The 20123-nt window shown below is 43.4% G+C and overlaps 1 protein-coding gene across 4 annotated transcripts in view; it reads right to left on the bottom strand.

Moving 5' to 3' along the window:
- Nucleotides 1–20123, bottom strand: part of LOC112256566 (rho guanine nucleotide exchange factor 10-like) — a 99367-nt gene that overhangs the window by 15227 nt on the left and 64017 nt on the right. For all 4 annotated transcript variants that reach the window (XM_042325463.1, XM_042325462.1, XM_024429888.2 and 1 more), the window contains one exon: nt 1004–1146. In XM_042325463.1, coding sequence (XP_042181397.1) covers nt 1004–1146 — 143 coding nt within the window. The remainder of the gene's footprint in view (nt 1–1003; nt 1147–20123) is intronic.

Below are 20123 nucleotides of genomic sequence, written 5' to 3' on the forward strand. Positions count from 1 at the left end.
CAGGACGGACAGAGAACAACACAAAACGCTCCGGGCCTGGAGAGAGGGAGCGAGAGACCCCTCCCAGGTTCCTCTACACCGCTCTAACGCAATTAAGCCAGAGCCAAGCGCAGATGATATCACAGAGATTGGGCCAGAATTAGTAACCTAGAAATACATAACTAGACGTGACATGCCCTCCGGCCACGTTCTACATTCTAATGTCTAAGGCTCTAATCCAACCACACCTCATCTAGTGGTTTCACAGTTAATAGCAGGGAGCAACATATCCACATCAACAGTAGATAGCACTGTCTCTTTAAGAGTAAAGCTACCAGAACCAGCGATGCTCTAGAGAGACTGAGCAGAGCAGATGCATGGTGTGGGACGGTAGAATATCAGAACAGAAATGTGAAGCATGCCCAGAAAATGTGATGAATGCACCAACACCCACATCTATGCAACCGCAGAAGGAAACTCCAATGAGTTATGGACAAAATAATTTCAATTTCAGTTAAACTAACAGATCAAGAGGTCAATCAGAGTTCATCACAATTTTCATCTTCAAATCCTTCATATTTGTACAACACCACAACCTCTTAATATATATATTTTTTATAGAGGCCTTGCAATATAATATTTGAATAGCAGATTGGAGCTGCAAGTTGGACCACCCCACTTTGTAGCAGTTGAACTGTAATAAAAGGTGTTCTTTACACCACCACGAGCGTGTCCTACATTCCTTTTTCCTGAAACTGGGAAGCAGCTAGGATATTGAATTTGTGCTTTCTCTCTCACACATGAGCCTCAGTATCCTGAACTACACAGAGACACGGGAGACTTGGTCAGGTACAGATAAGAGTTACGAGAAAGGGTGAGATTACGAGATAGAGATAGGAAAGACAAGTACCTCCATGACAGTGTGAATGTGTGTGTGACACCCTCCAGGTGACATAAAAGTTATGAGACAGAGAAAGAGGCAGGGATCCATACAGGAAGTGAGATAAAGAGATGGTGTAGTTACCTCCACAGTGTGCAGGTTAGTGCTAATGATGAAGACTTGTCCTCCAGAGGAAGCCCAGACGTGGCCCTCCACAGCTAGCATGGCCTTCACTGGCAGAACCCCAAGCTTCAGCACCTTAGGAGAGTCTGGATTCCACAAGCCATCTGAAACACAAGCATACACATCCCTTACAATACAGTGGAAAATCACTACAAATCTGGAAGAGCCAAAAACTGAAGTGGAGCAAATATCACTAAGCAAGAATATTAATGCATTTGTTAGATATGTTTGATCAGATTATGCATACATTAGTGACAGAGAACCCCTCATGTCATCTGCATTTACGATCTGCATAATAACACTGGAGGCCATTGATGGTTTCACAGGATTCACAATGAATATAGATGTACTGAGAGGCATTAGTCATCTGTAGAGCCAACCCACACACTTCCTACATACTGCTGTCTGCCTACTGCTATACAGAGCCCAGGACTCCACTGTGAACACCCAACACTGGTTACATTACAAATATAGCTAACACGTTTCTCTGCAGGATTCATCCTTCTCCCTCAGTTTATAACCCAACTGCAACAGCTCAAGAACACATATTAGTGTAGGCAGGAATTGTAGGATTAAATCCTTAAGAAAATTCAAGAAGCTTCGAAGTAGTGTAAAATAAGAAGTTCAATTCCTCCAGACACCTAACTACAGGAAATATCAGAGGCTTTACCAATTGTGTTTGTTTAAAGGGAACTCACACAGGCAGCTATTGAAAGGTGCGGTGCCATACAGGGAAGAATGGAGGGTGGGGGGACTTTGAGGTATAGTAATTACTAAGGAAGTAAGGGGCTCGGGTGGATTAAAAACACTGCTTTGTGTTTATTGTAATAATAACCACAGGGTGTGTGTGTGTGTGTGGCGCGATAAAGGACAGAGGGATTGAGAGTGAAATTTCAACAAGCTGAAGTGTGCAGGACTAAAACTGTGCATGTGTTTAAACATCATTCTCCATCCCAGCCAGTCTTATGTAACCTGCCTCTCTGTTACAGCGTGTCATCTACAGAGCCAGTTCTTTCCCTTCTACACACTAACATTCTGACATGTCAATGTTACTTCTTAGGAACAGCCAATCAGACCGCAGAGTGTGAGATGTTACAATAGTAGATAAACATCTAGAAATACATCTCATGCTGAAAGATAAAAAGGACAACAAATGGATCACGACATAAAACCTGGCACTGATGAGGACACTCCCATTCAGGAATTGTACAAGGAAATATCAGGCTACTTCACCAGATTACATAATATAGCTTGAGATGTTTCATTCCATGTCCTTATTCTGGCTGGCAATGGCATGCGGTCTCTGCGGAGCCATTCACACACATAAACAAAGAAGAACTAGCATGGCATAATGGGGCTGGCTGGGGGTTCAGACAGGGCTGTGCCTACGGCATAATGGGGCTGGCTGGGGGTTCAGACAGGGCTGTGCCTACGGCATAATGGGGCTGGCTGGGGGTTCAGACAGGGCTGTGCCTACGGCATTGTGACATGATCACGCACAATCACTCAGCCACAGGCAGGCAGGGCATAGCCACAGCACAGCTAAACACATGGAATTCAACTTGTGGTGCTCTGGCTATACGGATAGTGACACACACACACACAAGTTTGGGGTCCCTTAGAAATGTCCTTGTTTTTGAAAGAAAATCTATTTTTTTGTCCATTAAAATAACATCAAATTGATCAGAAATACAGTGTAGACATTGTTCATTATGTACATTACTATTATTTATTTATTTTTTATTTCACCTTCATTTAACCAGGTAGGCTAGTTGAGAACAAGTTCTCATTTACAACTGCAACCTGGCCAAGATAAAGCATAGCAGTGTGAACAGACAACAGGGTTACACATGGAGTAAACAATAAACAAGTCAATAACACAGTAGAAAAAAAAAGAGTCCATATACATTGTGTGCAAAAGGCATGAGGAGGTAGGCGAATAATTACAATTTAGCAGATTAACACTGGAGTGATAAATGATCAGATGGTCATGTGCAGGTAGAGATACTGGTGTGCAAAAGAGCTGAAAAGTAAATAAATAAAAACAGTATGGGGATGAGGTAGGTAAATTGGGTGGGCTATTTACCGATGGACTATGGACAGATGCAGCGATCGGTTAGCTGCTCAGATAGCAGATGTTTAAAGTTGGTGAGGGAGATAAGTCTCCAACTTCAGCGATTTTTGCAATTCATTCCAGTCACAGGCAGCAGAGAACTGGAAGGAAAGGCGGCCAAATGAGGTGTTGGCTTTAGGGATGATCAGTGAGATACACCTGCTGGAGCGCGTGCTACGGGAGGGTGTTGCCATCATGACCAGTGAACTGAAATAAGACAGAGCTTTACCTAGCATAGACTTGTAGATGACCTGGAGCCAGTTGGCCTGGCGACGAATATGTAGCGAGGGCCAGCTGACTAGAGCATACAGGTCGCAGTGGTGGGTGGTATAAGGTGCTTTAGTAACAAAACGGATGGCACTGTGATAAACTGCACCCAGTTTGCTGAGTAGAGTATTGGAAGCTATTTTGTAGATGACGTCGCCGAAGTCGAAGGATCGGTAGGATAGTCAGTTTTACTAGGGTAAGTTTGGCGGCGTGAGTGAAGGAGGCTTTGTTGCAAAATAGAAAGCAGACTCTCGATTTGATTTTAGATTGGAGATGTTGATATGAGTCTGGAAGGAGAGTTTACAGTCTAGCCAGACACCTAGGTACTTATAGATGTCCACATATTCTAGGTCGGAACCATCCAGGGTGGTGATGCTAGTCGGGCATGCGGGTGCAGGCAGTGAACGGTTGAAAAGCATGCATTTGGTTTGACTAGCTTTTAAGAGCAGTTGGAGGCCACGGAAGGACTGTTGTATGGCATTGAAGCTCGTTTGGAGGTTAGTTAGCACAGTGTCCAAGGAAGGGCCAGAAGTATACAGAATGGTGTCGTCTGCGTAGAGGTGGATAAGGGAATCGCCCACAGCAAGAGCAACATCATTGATATATATATATATAAAAGAGTCAGCCTGAGAATTGACCCCTGTGGCACCCCCATAGGGACTGCCAGAGGCCGGACAACATGCCCTCCGATTTGACACACTGAACCCTGTCTGCAAAGTAGTTGGTGAACCAGGCAAGGCAGTCATTAGAAAAACCGAGGCTACTGAGTCTGCCGATAAGAATGTGGTGATTGACAGAGTCGAAAGCCTTGGCCAGATCGATGAAGACGGCTGCACAGTACTGTCTTTTATCGATGGCGGTTATGATATCGTTTAGGACCTTGAACGTGGCTGAGGTGCACCCGTGACCGGCTCGGAAACCAGATTGCACAGAGGAAAGGTATGGTGGGATTTGAGATTGTCAGTGATCTTGTTGACTTGGCTTTCGAAGACCTTAGATATCCATCCTGCCCTGCCTATAGGTCTGTAACAGTTTGGGTCCAGGGTGTCTCCCCCTTTGAAGAGGGGGATGACCGCGGCAGCTTACAAATCCTTGGGGATCTCAGACGATATGAAAGAGAGGTTGAACAGGCTGGTAATAGGGGTTGCGACAATGGCGGCGGATAGTTTCAGAAATAGAGGGTCCAGATTGTCAAGCCCAGCTGATTTGTACGTGTCCAGGTTTTGCAGCTCTTTCAGAACATCTGCTATCTGGATTTGGGTGAAGGAGAAGCTGGGAAGGCTTGGGCGAGGTTGGAGTAGCCAGGAGGAAGGCATGGCCAGCCGTTGAGAAATGCTTGTTGAAGTTTTCGATTATCATGGATTTATCGGTGGTGACCGTGTTACCTAGCCTCAGTGCAGTGGGCAGCTGGGAGGAGGTGCTCTTGTTCTCCATGGACTTTACAGTGTCCCAGAAATTGCAAATTTCTGCTTGAAAAAGCTGGCCTTTGCTTTCCTGACTGACTGCGTGTATTGGTTCCTGACTTCCCTGAACAGTTGCATATCGCAGGGACTATTCGATGCTATTGCAGTCCGCCACAGAATGTTTTTGTGCTGGTCGAGGGCAGTCAGGTCTGGAGCGAACCAAGGGCTATATCTGTTCTTAGTTCTACACTTTTTGAACGGAGCATGCTTATCTAAGATGGTGAGGAAGTTACTTTTAAAGAATGACCAGGCATCCTCAACTGACGGGATGAGGTCAATATCCTTCTAGGATACTCGGGCCAGGTCGATTATAAAGGCCTGCTCGCAGAAGTGTTTTAGGGAGCGTTTGACAGTGATGAGGGGTGGTCGTTTGACCGCGGACCCGTAGTGGATACAGGCAATGAGGCAGTGATCGCTGAGATCCTGATTGAAGACAGCGGAGGTGTATTTGGAGGGCCAGTTGGTCAGGATAACGTCTATGAGGGTGCCCTTGTTTACAGATTTAGGGTTGTACCTGGTGGGTTCCTTGATGATTTGTGTGAGATTGAGGGCATTTAGCTTAGATTGTAGGATTGCCGGGGTGTTAAGCATATCCCAGTTTAGGTCACCTAACAGAACAAACTCTGAAGCTAGGTGGGGGGCGATGAACTCACAAATGGTGTCCAGGGCACAGCTGGGAGCTGAGGGGGGTCGGTAGCAGCCGGCAACAGTGAGAGACTTATATCTGGAGAGATTAATTATTAAAATTAGAAGTTCGAACTGTTTGGGTAAGGACCTGGAAAGTATGACATTACTTTGCAGGCTATCTCTGCAGTAGACTGCAACTCCTCCCCCTTTGGCAGTTCTTGACGGAAAATGTTATAGTTGGGTATGGAAATCTCAATTTTTGGTGGCCTTCCTAAACCAGGATTCAGACACGGCAAGGACATCAGGGTTGGCAGAGCGTGCTAAAGCAGTGAGTAAAACAAACTTAGGGAGGAGGCTTCTGATGTTGACATGCATGAAACCAAGGCTTTTTCGATCACAGAAGTCAAGAAATGAGGGTGCCTGGGGACATGCAGGGCCTGGGTTTACCTCCACATCACCTGAGGTACAGACGAGGAGTAGGATGAGGGTGCGGCTAAAGGCTATCAAAACTGGTCGCCTAGAGCGTTGGGGACAAAGAATAAAAGGAGCAGATTTCTGGGCGTGGAAGAATATATTCAGGGCATAATGCGCAGACAGGGGTATGGTGGGGTGCGGGTACAGTGGAGGTAAGCCAGTGGAGGTAAGAGAGGTTGTCTCTCTGGACATGCTGGTTGTAATGGGTGAGGTCACCATATGTGTGGGAGGTGGGACAAAGGAGGTATCAGAGGTATGAAGAGTGGAACTAGGGGCTCCATTGTAAACTAAAACAATGATAACTAACCTGAACAACAGTATACAAGGCATATTGACATTTGAGAGAAACATACAGCGAGGCATAAAGTAATCGCAGGTGTTGATTAGGAGAGCTTGCTAAAACAACAGGTGAGACAACAGCTAATCAGCTAGCACAACAACAGCAGGTAAAATGGCGATGACTAGACAGAGAGGGTTGGATTAACTACACAGAGCCTGAGTTCGTGGCTGGGGCCGACAGATAAAAAATAAATAAACAGAATGGAGTACCGTGATTAATGGACAGTCCAGCAGGCATCAGCTATGTAGCCAAGTGATCATAGTGTCCAGGGGGCAGCAGTAGATGGAACAGGGAAGCCGCCACTACGCTAGCACACGGGCGACACAGCGTTTAATGTTAGTAGCCCGGGACTAGTAGGAGCGTCTGCTCCGACGGAGGCCGGTTGAAGGCACAGCGGATGGCGTATTCGTCGGCAGACCAGTCGTGGTGGTGCGGCGGGGAGCCGTGTCGACAGAGAATACAAGCCAGATGGCGAAAGAGGTATTGTAGTAATTTAGTTTGCTAGACGGGAGATGCGCCTGGCTCACGGCTAACTGGTGCTACCTTCGTTGGCAGTGGCGTTAGCCACTATAGCCAAACGGTAGCAGCAGTGATCCGGTGCCAAGGTTCAGAGTTTACAGCAAGGATCCGGTGGAGTATTGGGCTCTAGCCATGTATGAGTGCGGTCCGGGTTAACAGCTGAGTAGGCCGGGAGTTGGGCCTCAGGGATAGCTTCGGTACTGGGTGCCATGGTGAGTGCAAGCTAGCTGTGAGCTAGCAAGCAAGCTGTGAGCTAGCTAGCTGCAAGCTAGCTGTGAAGATCAGAAGTAGTGGTCCAGGGATTACGGCAGGAATCCTGCGTTGTTGTGGAGAGACAGTCCGATACTGGTAGACTAGCGAGTATCATCCAGGCTAAAAACAGGGCTGGTATCTGTGCAGAAGGTAAAAGCCGCTAGCAGTGGCTAACAAATGACTAAATAGCTTGTAGCTAATTAGCTGGTTAGCTTCTGGAGGTTCTTGAATGTGTTCTAAAATTGAAAATAATAGCAATTCCGTATTACATTGGGTGAGGCAGGTTACCGGAAGGTATAATTGAATTAAAAATCGAGAAGAGATTGAAAATAAATTGAAATATATGTACAAAAAATACAAAAGTACACGAGAGGCCAAACAAACACGTCTTCATTGTTGCTGGAAACGGAAGATTTTTTATGGAATATCTACATAGGCATACAGAGGCCCGTTATCAGCAACCATCACTCCTGTGTTCCAATGAATTGTTGTGTTAGCTAATCCAACTTTAGCACAGCTGAAAACTGTTACTCTGATTAAAGAAGCAATAAAACTGGCCTTCTTTAGACTAGTTGAGTATCTGGAGCGTCAGCATTGGTCGGTTCGATTACAGGCTCAAAATGGCCAGAAACAAAGACCTTTCTTCTGAAACTCGTCAGTCTATACTTCTTCTGAGAAATGAAGGCTATTCCATGTGAGAACTGGCCAAGAAACTGAAAGATCCCATGCAACGTTACGTACTACTCCCTTCACAGAACAGTGCAAACTGGCTCTAACCAGAATAGAAAGAGGAGTGGGAGGCCCTGGTGCACAACTGAGCAAGAGGACAAGTACATTAGTGTCTAGTTTGAGAAACAGATGCCTCACAAGTCCTCAACTGGCAGCTTCATTAAATAGTACCCGCAAAACACCAGTTTCAACGCCAACAGTGAAGAGGCGACTCCGGGATGCTGGCCTTCTAGGCAGAGTTGCAAAGAAAAAGCCATATGTCAAACTGGCCAATAAAAAGAAAAGATTAAGATGACCAAAAGAACACAGATGCTGGACAGAGGAACTCTGCCTAGAAGGCCAAAAACAAGGGCATTTGTAGTAACGGCAAACTTTTGAACAGTAGTGTATATATAAAAGTCTGCAGCATTGCAACTCTAGAATGCAGTGCCATATTTCTGTATTTGTTACCTAATCATGTAGCGTTATTTAATGTGTGTGAATGGATGTCGTTTCATAACTGAAATTAGTTTTATATTTAGGCTTATATGGAGGCGTTTATTTCTTGTGGTTCCTTCTCTACCATAGTTCCTTTTAAAATGTAAATGGGACTCTAATATAAATGCTAATAGTGTCTGTGAGCCCACGCAATGTGACAAAGCACTGGAAGAGCTTTAGCTAGGACGCAGATGCACAAGTATTACCACTGAAGCTAGGATGACTCATCATTTGAAGTTCAAGCTTGGGCTGACACTTTTCTGTCACTCATGTAGAAGAACAAGTATGCAAATGAAACCACTTTAAATTGTCATTCATTAACTACCATGTATCTCCATCTCTTCTCTCAGTGAAAACATTGAGGGAGTCAAAGGATAGCGGAGAACTCCTGACATTTGACAGGGCTGTCAACAACTCAGCTTTCCATTTAGTCAAAGGAAAGGGAACATTCACAAAGTACCCTGACAAGTCCATTGAATTGAACAATCATCTGCTGCATGGAAAACAAAGGAATCATCATCTGATGTTTATAGGAAAGAAATATAAATGGAAACAGTGACATTCTGTTCAACAGAGATAGAACCAAAGTGGGTATTATTTCAGCGTTGCAACATTCCCTTCCAGGCTTTACTGAGCTGGTTTAGGATCAAGATTTCCCTTCTTACTTTCCCTCCAGCAGATACCAGTATATCCTCTATCCCCCTCTCCTCTATCCCTCTCTCATACAACACAAAGTGCCATGTTGGAGGGAAGGCAGCTTTACTCAACCTGGATTGGGATCAGGGATTTACCACATTTCCTTCTCACCACCTCTGGATATGTAACAAAATATTATCTGGGAATGCAGTTGGAACAACTGAACCCCAGTTGCTGACTGGATTTAGTTTTTCTATTGATTGGCAGGGTAGCCTTTTCACCTTGGTTCACCAAGCAAAATAAGTAGCTGACCGAAGCATCCCTGACCCTCAGAGCTGGAAATTAGATAAAAGGTTAAGTCAGAGGCTAGTGGACTAAACTCAACTCCATGATAAACATCTCAATGGAGATAAGTTGCAATGAGTATTGGCAGAGTATACCTCCAACTACAATACATTCTGAAATAATTCAGACCCCTTGACTTTTCCCACTTTAAGTTACAGCCTAATTTTAAAATGGATTCAATTGATTGTCCACAATCAATCTACACACAATACCCTATAATGACAAAGCATCTGCAAGCAAAAACTTTTTAAATTAAAATAAAAATGTATGCACATTTACATACAACAAAGAAATTACAAGTATTCAGACCCTTTACTCAGTACTTTGTTGAAGCTCCTTTGGCAGCGATTACAGCCTCGAATCTTCTTGGGTATGACGCTGCAAACTTGGCAGACCTGTATTTGGGGAGTGTCTCCTATTCTTCTCTGCAGATCCTCTCAAGCTCCATCAGGTTGGACGGGGAGGGTTACTGCACAGCTAATTTCAGGTCTCTCCAGCGATGTTTGATCGGGTTCAAGTCCGGGCTCCCGCTGGGCCACTCAAGGACATTCAGAGACTTGTCCCGAAGCAACTCCTATGTTGTATTGGCTGTGGGATTAGGCTCATTGTCCTGTTGGAAGGTGAACCTTCCAGTCGGAGGTCCTGAGTGCTCTTGAGCAGGTTTTCATCAAGGATCTCGCTATGCTCCGTTCATCTTTCCCTCGATCCTGACTGGTCTCCCAGTCCCTGCCTCTGAAAAAAACATCCCCACAGCATAATGCTGCCACCATGCTTCACCGTAGGGATGGTGCCAGGTTTCCTCCAGATGTGACTCTTGGCATTTCGGCCAAAGAGTTCAATCTTGGTTTCATCAGACGAGATAAATCTTGTTTCTCATGGTCTGAGAGTCCATAAAGGCCTGATTGGTGGAGTGCTGCAGAGATGCTTGTCCTTCTGGAAGGTTCTCCCATCTCCACAGAGGAACTCTGGAGCTCTGTCAGAGTGACCATCGGTTTCTTGGTCACCTCCCTAACCAAGGCCCTTCTCCCCCAATTTCTCAGTTTGGATGGGCTGCCAGCTCTAGGAAGAGTCTTGGTGGTTCCAAACTTCTTCCATTTAAGAATGATGGAGGCCACTGTGAAAGATTAAGATGGGCAAAAGAACAGACACTGGACAGAGGAACTCTGCCTAGAAGGCCAGCCTCCCGGAGTCGCCTCTTCACCGTTGAGACTGGTGTTTTGCGGGTACTATTTAATGAAGCTGCCAGTTGAGGACTTGTGAGGCATCTGTTTCTCAAACTAGGCACTATAATGTACTTGTCCTCTTGCTCAGTTGTGCACGGGGGCCTCCCACTCTTTCTATTCTGGTTAGAGACCGTTTGCACTGTTCTGTGAAGGGAGTAGTACACAGTATTGTACGAGATCTTCCATTTCTTGGCAATTTCTCACATGGAATAGCCTTCATTTCTCAGAACAAGAATAGACTGATGAGTTTCAGAAGAAAGTTATTTGTTTCTGGCCATTTTGAACCTGTAATCGAACCCAAAAATGCTGATGCTCCAGATACTCAACTAGTCTAAAAAAGGACAGTTTTGTTGCTTCTTTAAATCAGAACCGTTTTCAGCTGTGCTAACATAATTGCAAAAGGGTTTTCTAATGATAAATTAGCTGTTTAAAATGATAAACTTGGATTAGCTAACACAATGTGCCATTGGAACCCAGAAGTGATGGTTGCTGATAATGGATCTTTGTACGCCTATGTAGATATTCCATTTGAAAAAATCTGCCGTTTCCAGCTACAATAGTCATTTACAACATGAACAATGTCTACATTGTATTTCTGATCAATTTGATGTCATTTTAAAAATGGACAAAAAAGATTCGCTTATCTTTCAAAAACAAGGACATTTCTAAGTGACACCAAACTTTTGACCAGTAGTGTATATACAGTGGATTTTAGTTTAGTCAGCTAATCAGGGGCCAACAGGGCCAACGGGGCCAAAGAGAACGAGTGTCATGCAGAGTGGGCACCAACACCAACAGACAGATCTGCAAGGCACATAGAAATTTCCATCATGGAAAAATGACCTCAAGGACTTTCCTAGAGAGCCTAAGCTACAGTTCTGAGTCATGATAAGACTCAGCAAGCTGCATGTCATGCAGTTGCAGATGGTGTAATTAATGTCTGGCTGAGATAAACATAGCAAGCCCTTGACAATGGTAGTGTCTCACCACCCTGTCTTAATGTGCTCATGTTGCTGTCACTAAACTCACTATAATCATTCAACAACAACAACAAGCAAAGTGTTTTCATACTGTGAGAGAGAAAAATACATTCAGACAAAGATACAAGTACAGGCAGATAGAGAGACAGATAAAGAGCAGAGGAGAGAGCTAGCACTTTGTCTCTGACAGTATGCTAGCGCTGCAGGATATTAAATGGGTCAGCGCTAGCTAGCAGATTAGTGACTTCTCCCAGGCAACCAGGCCAGGCTCCATGGAGACAGACCGCTGTGAGACCTAGTACAGCCAGCCAGCCACAGAAAGAGAGAGAGAGAGAGAGAGAGAGAGAGGCCTTGGTCCCTGGAGCAGAGTTAATTCATACTGGTGATTCACCCTGTATGCCACAGGGACCAGGTCAACACACACCTAACAACTTCTGAGTCTGCAACCCAGCATCAACCAATTTCATCTCAACTGTCTAGTTCGGAAAAGGTCAGGTCTTCCTCCAAGAGAGGCTGAATCGGTTGGGAAAAGGTCAGGTCTTCCTCCAAAAGAGGCTGAATCGGTTCCTCTATTCATGTTTCTTGGTTGGACTGAATGCACAGTAGCAACAACAGCTTACCTTTCTCCTTGGTCATATCTGACCCGGCACATAACTTTAAATATAAATATGCAGTCATGCGAAAATACATTAAACCTCTTACGTCGACCTGAGACGCAGACGTCCCATCTAGGCATCTGGAAATGCAAATGCGCTACACCAAATGCTAATAGCACTCGTTAAAACTCAAACGTTCATCAAAACACACATGTAGGGCACTGAATTAAAGCTACACTCGTTGTGAATCTAGCCAACAAGTCAGATTATTAAAATGCTTTTCGGCGAAAGCATGAGAAGCTATTATCTGATAGCATGCAACACCCCGAAATACCTGAAGGCGACGTAAACAAAAGAATTAGCGTAGCCGGCGCTACACAAATAAATAAAAAAAGAAATAAAATGTAAAACTTTCATTACCTTGGACGAGCTTCTTTGTTGGCACTCCTATATGTCCCATAAACATCACTATTGGGTCTTTTTTTCGATTAAATCGGTCCATATATACCCAAAATATCCATCTATGGAAACTGTGTGATTCAGAAAAAAAGACTGTTTCAAACGCTACGTCATTTTTTTAAATTAAAAAAGTCGACGATAAACTTCCACAAAACACTTTGAAATACTTTTGTAATCCAACTTTAGGTATTAGTAAACGTTAATAATCTATCAAATTGATCACGAGGCGATGTGTATTCAATAGCTCCACATCTTCAAATCATCTTCCAAAATCTCTCTTCCATAACGTCCTGTCGGAGACCGGATGGAAAGTGGTCTCTCTAACTCGTTTGACCAAGAAACAACGAGAAGGCAATTGACAAGAGTGGTGACATCGTGTGGAAGCTGTAGGACTTGCAATCTCGGCCCTATTTAATTTCGTGCCCCTTGAACAATACATGCAAGTGGCGCATGGATATTTTTTTCAGTTCAGTGATCAGTTTTTCTTGCGCTTTTCGATGAAACAGACGCTCTGTTATAGTCACAGCGGTGATTTAACCAGTTTTAGAAACGTGAGAGTGTTTTCTATCCACACATACTAATCATATGCATATACTATATTCCTGGCATGAGTAGCAGGATGCCGAAATGTTGCGCGATTTTTAACAGAATGTTCGAAAAAATAGGGGGTAGGATCAACAGGTTTTAAGTATGGGTGGTCCAAGGAGTCAAACCCACTATCCTGGTGCAGCGCCATGCTCTACCAACTGAGCTACAGAGCTAAATAAAACACAGAACACCTACCTGGATTTAAAACAAAACCTTTTTCATTTAAATAAATTAGTATTTTCGGTTTTGTTAAGCTAATGTAGCTAGTACCATGGCTGTAAGTATACCTATTTCAATTCAACTTAAAAACAAACCGTTACCACTAGAACCGCCATAGGCCAACGGCCACTGACGTTTTTGATTTTGTAAATAAAATCTGCCCAGAAGATAAGCTGTCCTGCTCCTTCACTGACTTTTCCTAAACGTTTGTATTTTACACTGCTAATGTTTCTGAATTTTGAAATGACAAACAGATAAGTATTAAAAGTAGTTAGCCTTTTTACTTGTAGGATGTTGGTACCGAGCCAGCTGCTAATGCATCTCTCTCCTCACTGAATGACAAATGGATGATAATTGTGCACCTTACTTCACAATTGAATTAGGCCAAATTGAATGATAGAGGGTCAAGAGGTTGATTTTATTTAGAAAAACAAGTGTAATGATGAGTTTGTGTTATTCCTATTAAATCAGCAGCAAATCATTTGACCGTGTGCCTTAAAAATAAGCTGTCATTAGTTTTTTTTACTATAACTCTATTACTAGGGCTGTTACGGTTACCGTATTTACCGCCCCACTGGAAGTCACGAGTCATGACAGCACTCAAATTTCATGTGACCGTTTAGTAACGGTAATTAGGCTTCTCCAAGCGCTGATGCTGCTGATGGTCATTAGTAGCCTACCAAACTTACTAACTACCTGCACTCTATTGTCCCTCTAAAATCACTGACATCAATGCAAATGTAATCAAAAATCTAAAACACTTCATGAGAGCCCATGAGCTCATGTGGCGCAACATTTCTATAGGCTATGCAATTGTGGACTAAAACAGAGTGATGGCCTCTTAAAAAGAAGCGTTCTCTAGGCTAGGCCTACTATATTTATTTCTCAACCTTCCTAATATTAAGCACATTACTTCTCTTTAAAAAACAGGAATAGGCCTCCCGGGTGGCGCAGTGGTCTAGGGCACTACATCGCAGTGCTAGCTGTGACACCAGAGAGACTCTGGGTTCGTGCCCGGGCTGTCGCAGCCGGCCGTGACCGGGAGGTCCATGGGGCGATGCACAATTGGCATAGCGTCATCCGGGTTAGGGAGGGTTTGGCCGGTAGGGATAGCCTTGTCTCATCGCGCACTAGCGACTCCTGTGGCGGACATGGTGTTTCCGCCGACACATTGGTGCGGCTGGCTTCCGGGTTGGATGCGCGCTGTGTTAAGAAGCAGTGAGGCTTGGTTGGGTTGTGTTTCGGAGGACGCATGGCTTTCGACCTTCCCCTCTCCCGAGCCCGTACGGGAGTTGCAGCAATGAGACAAGACTAACTACTACCAATTGGATTTATAAAAAAGGAGTATAGCCTATCTGACTGGCATGAAAAAAGTGTCCTCCTTTCGCTATTTAAGTGCATAGATGACATGTATTTATTTTTCACTGCCCCCGTTTGAATATTTATTTCTTGCACAGAATAGAATAGATCAACTTCTGTCCTATGGGGATAGTAGATTGAAATAGACTAGCCTAGTGCTTTTGCTGTTCGTTAGGCCTACTCATCTTGTTGGCTGAAAATAATTATCTTCAATATGCACCTCGGAATTGGATAAAGACGTGCGCAGTTGCGTTCCCAATGTGTCTGTCTTCACTTGTAGCCTGTGAGAAAGACCGGATCATGTGACAGAGCCATGTGAGTGAGAGGTGCTTCGGCACGTAGCAAGGAGAAGGGAATCATAATTATTATATTCAGCTCAAGGGCACAACGGCCACAAAAGGCATACTAAAGTTATATAAAATAACTCTAAATGAAGCATATAGGAGTACCTGTTTCTTTGCTAACCGCTCAACACAGAATAGCCGCACGTGGGCACACCCTCAAATCGATAGGAGAAAATATATTTTCTATTTTATTCAGCTATGTTCGATTGTATTCTTCGTACTATAAAATAATGGGACGGAATTCTAAGCAAACATTGTCTGCTAAATGACCTAGTGTAACACACAGCCATATGGCATAGACAGATACAGTGCCTTGCGAAAGTATTCGGCCCCCTTGAACTTTGCGACCTTTTGCCACATTTCAGGCTTCAAACAAAGATATAAAACTGTATTTTTTTGTGAAGAATCAACAACAAGTGGGACACAATCATGAAGTGGAACGACATTTATTGGATATTTCAAACTTTTTTAACAAATCAAAAACTGAAAAATTGGGCGTAAAGTTCAAGGGGGCCGAATACTTTCGCAAGGCACTGTAACTCACCACAGGTTAATGAGAAGGGTCTGCTTAGAAGGATGCACATAACTCTGCAATGTATTAAATAATTTTATGCTAGTGAGGGCTGAGAATCCACTCTCACATACAGTTGAAGTCAGAAGTTTAGATACACTTAGGTTGGAGTCATTAAAGCTCATTTTTCAACCACTCCACAAATTTCTTGTTAACAAACTCATTTTGGAAAGTTAGTTACGACATCTACTTTGTGCATGACACAAGTCATTTTTCTAACAACTGTTTACAGATTATTTCACTTATAATTCACAGAATCACAATTCCAGTGGGTCAGAAGTTTACATACACTAAGTTGACTGTGTCTTTAAACAGCTTGGAAAATTCCAGAAAATGATGTCATGGCTTTAGAAGCTTCTGATAGGCTAATTGACATAATTTGTGTCAATTGGAGGTGTACCTGTGGATGTATTTCAAGGCCTACCTTCAAACTCAGTGCCTCTTCACTTGACATCATGGGAAAATTTAAAGAAATCAGCCAAGACCTCAGGCAAGAATTGGAGACCTCCACAAGTCTGGTTCATCCTTGGGAGCAATTTCCAAAGGCCTGAAGGTACCACGTTCATCTGTACAAACAATAGTACGCAAGTATAAACACCATGGGACCACGCAGCCGTCATACAGCTCAGGAAGGAGACGCGTTCTGTCTCCTAGAGATGAACATACTTTGGTGCGAAAAGTGCAAATCAATCCCAGAACAGCAAAAGGACCTTGTGAAGATGTTGGAGGAAACCGGTAAAAAAGTATCTACACCCATAGTAAAACGAGTCCTATATCGACATAACCTGGAAGGCAGAAAGAAGCCACTGCTCCAAAACCAACTTTAAAAAAAAGCCAGACTATGGCTTGCACATGGGGACAAAGATGATACTTTTTGGAGAAATGTCCTCTGGGCTGATGAAACAAAAATATAACTATTTGGCTATAATGACCATCGTTATGTTCAAAGGAAAAAGGGGGAGGCTTGCAAGCCGAAGAATACCATCCCAACCGTGAAGCACGGGGCTGGCAGCATCATGTTGTGAGGGTGCTTTGCTGCAGCACTTCACAAAATAGATGGCATCATGAGGCAGGAAAGTTATGTGGATATATTGAAGCAACATCAAGACATCAGTCAGGAAGTTAAAGCTTGGTCGCAAATGGGTCTTCAAAATGGACAATGACCCCAAGCATACTTCCAAAGTTGTGGCAAAATGGCTTAAGGACAAAGTCAAGGTATTGGAGTGTCCATCACAAAGCCCGGACCTCAATCCTATTGAAGATTTGTGGGCAGAACTGAAAAAGTGTGTGAGAGCAAGGAGGCCTAAAAACTTGACTAAGTTATATCAGCTCTGTCAGGAGGAATGGGCCAACATTCATCCAACTTATTGTGGGAAGTTTGTGGAAGGATACCCGAAACGTTTGACCCAAGTTAAACAATTTAAAGGCAATGCTACCAAATACTAATTGAGTGCATGTAAACGTCTGACCCACTGGGAATGTAATGAAAGGAATGAAAGCTTTAATAAATAATCCTCTACTATTATTCTGACATTTCACATTCTTAAAATAAAGTGGTGATCCTACTGACCTGAGACAGGGAATTTTCACTGAGATTAAAATGTCCGGAATTGTGAAAAACTGAGTTTAAATGTACTTGGCTAAGGTGTATGTAAACCTCCGACTTCAACTGTAGGTACGTGGTTGCAAAGATCATCAGTGTCTTAACAGCACAGTTTGCCAAGGCAGGATACTCTGTGCGCAGCCCAATCCAGAATTCTGAGAGTGGCTTCTGATTAAATTTTCACAGAACCGCTTGTTGCCCTTTCGATGAGGCTCTCTTGTTCAGATATCGGTAAATGGACTGAAGGCAGGGCATGAAAGGGATAACGAATCCAGTTGTTTGTGTCACCCGTTTTGGGAAAGTACCTGCATAATTGCGCACCCAACTCACTCAGGTGCTTCGCAATATCACATTTGACATTGTTCGTAAGTTGAGTTCATTTGCACACAAAAAAAAATCATACCATGATGGAAAGACCTATGTGTTGTCCTTGTTAATGCAGACAGAGAAGAGCACCAACTTCTTAATCATAGCCTCAATTTTGTCCCGCACATAGAATATAGTTGTGGAGAGTCCCTGTAATCCTAGATTCAGATCATTCAGGCGAGAAGAAACATCACCCAGACAGACCAGTCGTGTGAGAATCTCGTCATTATGCAAGCGGTCAGACAAGTGAAAATGGTCAGTAAAGAAAACATTAAGCTCGTCTCTCAATTCAATTTAAAAAACGTCAATACTTTGCCCCTTGATGACCAGCTCACTTCTGTATGTTGTAAAAAAGTGTTTGCTGCCCATATCATTGCAAAGTGCAGAAAATACACTAGAGTTCAGGGGCCTTGCTTTAACAAAATTAACCATTTTCATTGTAGTGTCCAAAACATCTTTCAAGCTGTCAGGCATTCCCTTGGCAGCAAGAGCCTCTCAATGGACGCTCCACTGACCCCAAGTGGCGTCGGGAGCAACTGCTTGCACGCGCATTACCACTCCACTATGTCTTCCTGGCATGGCTTTTGTGCCATCTGTACAGATACCAACACATCTTGACCAAAGTCCATTTGATGTCACAGAGCTATCCAGTACTTTGAAAATATTCTCTCCTGTTGTCCTGGTTTGCAGAAGAGGATGCCTCCCTTAATTGACCCCCATAAACATAACGGACATATACCAGGAGCTGTGCCAGACCTGCCACGTCTGTTGACTCATCAAGCTGTGACGCATAGAATTCACTGGCTTTTAAGCGAAGCAGTAATTGTTTCAAAACATCTCCTGCCATGTCACTGATGCGTTGTGAAACAATGTTGTTTGATGAAGGCATTGTTTGTATAGTTTTTTGGGCCTTTTCCCCAGCATTGTCCCAGCCATATCCACTGCAGCAGGAAGAATGAAGTCCTCCACAATAGTATGGGGCTTCCCTGTTCAAGCCACTCACTAGCTCACTATATAAAGACACTTCTAGCCCCTTCTTATTAATGGTATCTGTTGCTTTTATACATGTCTTACTACTCGAAAGTCATCTTAATTCTCACTCAAAAAACTCCTGTGGCTTATTTTTCAAATTGGCATGTTATGTTTCTAAATGTCTGCACAAAAGTGATGGTTTCATCGAGTTGTGAGATAGTACTTTTGCACATATAAACACACTGTGGCTGAGGAAAGGCACTAGTCCCGATATACTGTAAGTGAACCCCAACGCAATGTAGTTATCATCATATTTGGCCTCTTCGATGATCCAATGTCCCGGTCTGTTGTTCGGTGCTTTCCCAGGTAAGGGGCAGTAGATCTTCGGCTGCATCAGATTCACCACTGTCAGTGTCCATGCTAGCTGGGCTAACAACACATGTAGAATTACTGATGCTAGCATTGGATGTGGTCGTGGAAGCAGAACAACTTGTGTCGTCAACAGGTGCAGGTGTAGTACTGCTGGTAGTAGCAGTACTACCTGTAGAGCTGGTATGTGTCTCTATGAACACGGACCTTACTTTTTTTTAACCATTCATCAATTTTCCAACAAACGGAATGAGCAGCAGCTACGTTTGGCTACATACAGACCGTTAGTGGAATTCCCGCAAGAGAGTAACGGTTAATGTGATTGGATGTTAACTATTTGACTATGCTATCTGTATTTGACATTGTGTTGTTATGTCGCTGAACTAGATGGTTTAATTATATTTTTTGGCAGTGAAATGAGGCTACTCAGGTGAGAGAAAAAAAAAAAAACCTCGCCCAAAAGTATAGCCCCTCCCGTTGGATTTTTTTTGGGAATACCTGGTGTTGGCTATATTACATGGATTTATTAGACTTTAAAATGTAGACGTTCGTAAAGGCTGCATCAGTAGGCTATGCGTGGAAACCAGGAGATGCTAAATGTATTTATGTTAATTAACGGTCAATTACCGTGAGACCGGCAGTTATTTGCTTGACAATCACCGGCTGACAAAATGTAATGACCGCCCATCCCCGTCTACTGTATTACTAACCGAATGTATCGTAAAGGGAAACTAAAACAGGTTACATGTGGCAGTAGGCATTAAGAATCATGCAACACATATCCTCGAGTCTATCAAGCCAAGCAAACGATGCCAACCCACTGAATGAAATGACAAATGGATAGAATTGTGCAAGTTACGTCAAATTAGGCCAAACTGAATGATGAGGGTGAAGAGGTTGATTTCATTTAGAACAACAATAGTGTAATGGTGAGTTTGTGTTGTGCCTATTTATCAGTGTTGGCGCTCAGTTAATAATTTGACCGCGCCTTGCAGATTTATACCACTCTCTTTTATGTTTTACTTTATAAAAATAAGCTGTTACAGGGCTGTTTTATTTACTGTAATTCTATTACTACTCAAATATATTGTAAAGGAAACAAAAACATGGTATGTGTTGCAGTAGACCTTAAGAATAATGCAAAAGATATCCTTGACTCTATCCAACTTGATGAGAAGGAAACAGACTAT

The sequence above is a fragment of the Oncorhynchus tshawytscha genome, linkage group LG08, assembly GCF_018296145.1.
Source record: "Oncorhynchus tshawytscha isolate Ot180627B linkage group LG08, Otsh_v2.0, whole genome shotgun sequence".
NCBI lineage: Eukaryota > Metazoa > Chordata > Actinopteri > Salmoniformes > Salmonidae > Oncorhynchus > Oncorhynchus tshawytscha.